This window comes from Caenorhabditis briggsae (assembly GCF_000004555.2).
Source record: "Caenorhabditis briggsae complete genome, chrIII, whole genome shotgun sequence".
Taxonomy (NCBI): domain Eukaryota; kingdom Metazoa; phylum Nematoda; class Chromadorea; order Rhabditida; family Rhabditidae; genus Caenorhabditis; species Caenorhabditis briggsae.
In genome coordinates, this window is record NC_013490.2 from 2,569,077 (window position 1) to 2,575,379 (window position 6,303).

Consider the following 6,303-nt stretch of genomic DNA (forward strand, 5'->3'; position numbering starts at 1 on the left):
GCATCACATTTGACGACAGTTCTTGGAACTTCTGTGCAATTTGTCGTCAAGTTCGATGCATTAGGTGTAAAATGGTGTTTGCACAATATTGGAGCTACCGTAATCCCTAAAAAATCGAGGTTTTTCGCTGTTTTTTTTTCGGTTTTTAAGCTATCTTGGGTCATTTTTTCAAGTTTTTCGAGTCAAATTTTCAGAAAATTCAGACGAAAAATCGATTTTCGGTCATTTTGATGAATTTTGAATCGTTTTAGATCAATTCGGGGTCTATATCAGTCAATTTGGAGCCATTTCAACCGTATTTTTTCTGCCACTTTTGATGAATTTTTGGCTATTTTTGGGCACCTTTTTAGTCTGTTTTAAAACTGGTTTTGGGCGATTTTCAGCGATTTTCAGACAGTTTTCGTCATTTTTGGACCGTTCTCGGCGAAGAATTTCAGCACATTTTCAGTCGATTTTGGACGATTTCAAGCGATTTGAAGTCTATTTTCAGTCGATTTTCGGCTGTTTTGGATGAATGTTGAGCTATTTTTTAAAGCTCATTTTAAGCCTATATTCAGCCATTTTAAGCCCATTTTCAGTCAATTTTACCTGAACAATCGACCTCTCGTGGGCCAGAATTTGCGTCTGGAGTGTCTTATTCTGCGTTGACATGCTCTCCTGTTGCATTTGTAGCGTATTAGTCTGAGCAATCATCTCGTCAACACAGTTCTGCCTCAAATCCACTTCCCTCTCCAGCGATCGATTCTCGATTATCAGCTTCTCACACTCGTCCGTTTTTTCCGCATTCGCATCGAGGGCTTCCTTGAGTTGCAGCTGCACAAAAAATCGATAATTGATTGGATTGTTGAGAAATGGCCGTTTTCTGGGTCAATTTTGATGAATTTTGAGCCAAAATTCATCAAATTTGGGCCGAATTTCGGTTACTGTAGCTTGGATTGTGTGCACAAACACTATTTCTGTGCAAAATGACGTCAAATATAGTGCATTGAACAAAAATTTCGATTTTCTCTGCTAAATTTGGATTACTGTAGCTCTGGTTGCGTGCAAACACTATTTTACACCGAATGTATCAAATTTGACGACAAATTGCACAGAAATTGGAATTTGTGTGTGAATTATCGTCAGTTATAATGCAAATGCACAAAAATCAAGGCTACAGTAATCCTGAATCAATTTTTGCAGTTTGAAAGTTTTTTTTTTGATGGATTTTCAGCCAAAATTGGAACTTCCAGCTTCAAAATACCGCCAAACCCCAATTTCTGGGATTACTGTAGCTCCAATTTTGTGCAAACACCATTTTACACTAAATGCATCGAATTTGACGACAAAAATTCAAATTTTCAGTTCAACTTGTCGTCAAATATAGTGCTAATGCACCAAAATCAAAGCTACCGTAACCCAAAATCGATTTTTATCGTATTTGGGTCATTTTTGATGAATTTTAAGCCAAATTTCGTCTATTTTTCGCTAAAATTGTAAAAATGGAAATTTCTAGTCGAAAAATAATCAAAATCCGACTTTTGGAGGATTACTGTAGCTCCGATTATCTGCAAACACCATTCTACACCAAATGCATTAGATTTAACGACAATTGGCGCAGAAGTTCCAAAAACTGTCGTCAAATCCGATGCATTTAGAGTGAAATGGTGTTTGCACACAATCGAAGCTACAGTAATCCCCGAAATTCACAGAAATCAAATTTCTGTGCAATTTGTTGTCGAATATGGTGCAACGCACCAAAATCGTAGCTACAGTAGCCCAACATCAATTTTTATCATATTTGGGGCATTTTTGATGGATTTTCAGCCAAATTTCAGCAAAAAACTTGGGATTCTAGGTCATTTTTTAGCCATTTTACGCATGTTAAAAAAGAAATCAAAGCTACAGTAATCCAATACTGTATTTTATCGTATTTGGCTCATTTTCGATGGATTTTGAGCAAAATTTCAGGATTTTTCACGATTTTTGGCTCATTTCAAGCTTATTTTCAGCCAGAAACACGCTGAAAATCCTCGCGCTCACCTTCAACACGGAATTCTCATTTTCCAAATTTCCATCACAATCGGAATTCAGAATTTTCGCCTCCGTCTCTCGTTTGGCTTCTTCCGACTTCTCGTTATAAGCAGCACGTTCGGCACGTTCTTTCGATAGGCATTGCTCGAGAAGATCCGATTTTTCCTGAAAAAATCTAATCGATTTTCTAAAGCTTTTTCTGGCTGAAAATCGATGCTACAGTAATCCAAAATCGATTTATCCCACTACAAAAACAGGATCGAAAACCCGTTTAAAAGTGGAAAATGCACCATAGTCGACGACAAATTGCACAGATAAAAATTTGAATTTCTGTGAATTTTCGGNGATTACTGTAAGTCGGCATTGTGGGCAAACACGCTTGTTCACTCCAAATGCATCGGATTTGACGACAGTTTTCGGAACTTCTGCGCTAATTGTCGTCAAATCTAATGCATTCGGTGTAAAATTGTGTTTGCAGATAATCGGAGCTACAGTAATCCCCCCCAAAAGTCGGATGTTGGTTATTTTTCGACTAGAAATTTTCATTTTTATGATTTTGGCTGGAAATAGACGAAATTTGGCTGAAAATCCATCAAAAAAAGCTTTCACACTGCAAAAATTGATTCAGGATTACTGTAGCTTCGTTTCGTTCATTTGCACTATATTTGACGACAATTTGCACAGAAAATTCGAATTTCTGTGCGAATTGTCGTCAAATCTGATGCATTTGGTGTAAAATAGTGTTTGCACACAATCGGGACCACAGTAGTCCCAGAAATTGGGTTTTTGGGGATATTTTGAAGCTAGAAGTTTCAATTTTGGCTGAAAATCCATCAAAAAAAAAAACTTTCAAACTGCAAAAATTGATACAGGATTACTGTAGCCTCGATTTTTGTGCATTTGCACTATATTTTCTGTGCAATTTGTCGTCAAATCTGATGCATTTGGTGTAAACTAGTGTTTGCACACAACCGGGACTACAGTAATCCAGTTTTAGCTATTTTTCAATTTTCTCGGTGTATTTTGTCGTCAATTGTGGTGTTTGATCATTTTCAGTCGATTTTTCGTCGATTCTAGTCGATTTGTATCGATTTCATGCTCATTTTCAGCTATTTTCAGCGACTTTTAGCCAAAATTTAGGTCAGATTAATTTCAGCCTATTTCAACCTATTCGAGACCGTTTTCAGTCATTTTTAGGACATTTTCATCGGCTTTTCAGCCAGTTTGGACCATTTTCAGCCGTTTTTTTGACTAATTTCCAGTCACAATTCACCTATTGTCAGCTCATTTTCTCGATTTTTCGCTCATTCAAATCTTCTGTGCAAATTGTCGTCAAATTCGATGCCTTTTGGTGTAGAATGGCGCTTGCACAATGTTGGAGCTACAGTAATCTCCAAAAAATCGAAATTTCCAAATTTTGGTGTGCAACTTGTCGTCAATTATGATGTGGACCCATTTTTAGCCAATTTCAGCGATTTTTTCCGACAATTTCAGCTTTTTTAAGCCATTTTTCCATCATTTTGGGACCATTTTTCAGTTATTTTGGACTATTTTCAGTCAATTTTCATGATTTCTGGCTTATTTTAAACAATTTTTCAGGCATTTCCCACCTGCAATAGACGATTCTTCTCCTCCTCGGCACTCGTTTTCGTCTTTAACTTCTCATTAACGTCTTTTAACAGTGTGGATTCCTCCATCAGAATGTCTCTTTGCCTCTTAATCGCCTCCGTTTCCTCCCGCAACGCGTCATTCTCAGCATTCATCGCCTCTCGTTGCTTCTTGTGATTCTCCTGAATCTCGTGGAACTGCTCACGAAACTTCCCAATGTCCTCTTCTGACGACGAGATTATCGATTTCATCGTTTCGTCGTATCTGAAAATCGACATTTTGTGTAGTTTGTAGTCGGAATAAAATATCGAACATTTTGTGAACAAAAAAGACCTATTTTCAGCGTTTTTTGTGGCATAAAATCCCTTAAAAATTGCATTTTTCGGTTTCGGATTACTGTAGCTCCGATTTCTGTATAAACACCATCATACACCAAATACATCAAATTTGACGACAATTTGCCCGAAAATTTCGAGTTTCTGTGTAATTTGTCGTCAAATTTGATGCTTTTTGTGACGAATGGTGTTTGCACACATTCCGAGCTACAGTAATCTCCAAAATTTTCGAATTTTATTATTTTCTTAAATGTATTACTGTAGCTCCAATTGTGTGCAAACACACCAAACCCAAGATCTTACGACACTTTGAGCTGCATCGAATTCGACGACAAAATGCACAAAAATTTATTTTTCTGTGCAAATTGTCGTCAAATCCAATGCATTTTGTGTAGCATTGGTACTTGCACACAATCCAAGCTACAGTAAACCCCAAAAGTCGAATTTCCGTTCTTTTCTCGTTTTTTTCGAGCTTTTTTTCGAGTTTTATTTAAATTTCATTTTTTAGGATTACTGTAGCTCCAATTGTGTGCAAACACCAAATGCGACGACAAATTGCACAAAAATTCGAATTTTTGTGCAATTTGTCGTCATATTTGATGCATTTGGTGTAGAATGCGTGTTTGCACAAAATCCGAGCTACAGTAATCCCAAAAACCGATTTTTTCCCTCTTTTTCACTCTTTCGGGGGCTATAATTTTGGATTCTGGGTGATTTTTCCAGGTTTTAGAGTCAAAATTTCCGAATTTTCAGCTCAAAAATCGCTTTTGAGCCATTTTTGATCAATTTTGGACCGTTTTATATCATTTTAGGGTCATTTTAAGCCACTTTTCGACAATTTTTCATGATTTTCGGGCTATTTTATGCCATTTTGAGCACATTTTCAGACAATTTTCGACCATTTTAGATGAATTTTGAGCCATTTCAGGCTGATTTTCAGCGATTTTAGACAATTTTAAGCCATTTTTCGACGATTTTAGAGAATTTTAAGGTAATTTTAGTCGATTTCAGCCGATTTTTGACTAGTTTTAATGCATTTTTAACCATTCTAGAGGACTTTTGGGGCTATTTTAGACTTTTTAAACTCAATTTTCGTCTATTTTAGATGTGTTTTTGGGATATTTTAGGCAATTTTGATGAATTTTTGGACTCTTTTAGCCCAATTTGGGGTCATTTTTGGTGAATTTCCAACTATTTCAGATGATTTTAGGGCTATTTCAGACCAATTTCAGTCCATTTCCCTGCTCCTACCTGGTCAAATTCTCCGTCAACGCGTTGTTCTCCTCCAACAACTGTCGGTTCGCCGCTCGCAGCTTCTCCAACTCGACGTCAATCTCTCCAACTGCCACTTGGAATCTCTGTACATCGTCGCGAAGACGTTCGCGCTCACTTCTCGACTCGTCGAGGGCGTTTCGAAGCTTCTCCACTTCCTCGTTCACCATCAAATCACAATCGTCACGCCGTTGACTCACATTCGCGACGCCCGTTCGCAGTCTGCAAATTGTCGTCAAATATAGCGCATTGCGCTGGAGAATCGAAGCTACAGTAATCCTGAATCAATTTCTGGTCATTTTTAGAAAATATAATTTCTGGGGTTACTGTAGCTTCGATTGTGTGCAAACACGCATTCTACACAAAATACATCGAATTTGACGACAAATTGCACAGAAACTCGATATTTCTATGTAAATTGTCGTCAAATTTGATGCATTTGGTGTAGAATTGGTGTTTGCAGATAATCCGAGCTACAGTAATCCCCGAAATTCAATTTCAAAGTGGTGTAAATAGTCGTCAATTATAGTGCAAATGTGCAAAAAAAAAGAATCAAGTCTACAGTAATCTAAACTCAAAATTTGTGGCTGTTTATCGAGTTTTTCAGTCATTTTTAGCTAAAAAAAACCACAAAAATCCATACTTGTAAAATTCCCGGGCCGGGCCGGGCCTGAGGAGATNNTNAAGGCCCGGGCCCGGCCCGGAAGGCCCGGTTTCAAAAATTCTGTATTTTTGAGCCAAATTTTGAGCTCTCAATATAATTTTTTCCATTTTTTTTTCGTATTTCGGATTGTTTGTCTGTCTGATCAAAAAATATCGAAAAAACTCGAAAAAAATTTTTTGGTCGAAAAAAAATCACATAAGGGTCCCCCCTTATGTGTTTTTTGAAAATTTCGAAACTAGTGAAATGACGGGCCCGGCCCGTTACAAGTATGCAAAAATCTGATATTAGCTCCGATTATGGCTCCGATTATGTGTAAACTCCGATTATGTGTAAACACCGTACCACGCAAGATGCATCACATTTGACGACAATGCGCGCAAAAATCGAATATTTTTGTGCAATTTGTCGTCG

At 37.4% G+C, this 6,303-nt stretch overlaps 1 protein-coding gene across 1 annotated transcript in view; it reads right to left on the minus strand.

Moving 5' to 3' along the window:
- Positions 1-6,303, minus strand: part of CBG20118 — a gene marked incomplete at both ends in the record, with an annotated part of 25,645 nt that overhangs the window by 13,746 nt on the left and 5,596 nt on the right. The window contains 4 exons of the mRNA XM_045243483.1: positions 595-813; positions 2,023-2,178; positions 3,624-3,885; positions 5,208-5,450. Of these exons, the coding sequence (XP_045096959.1) occupies positions 595-813; positions 2,023-2,178; positions 3,624-3,885; positions 5,208-5,450 (880 nt within the window). The remainder of the gene's footprint in view (positions 1-594; positions 814-2,022; positions 2,179-3,623; positions 3,886-5,207; positions 5,451-6,303) is intronic.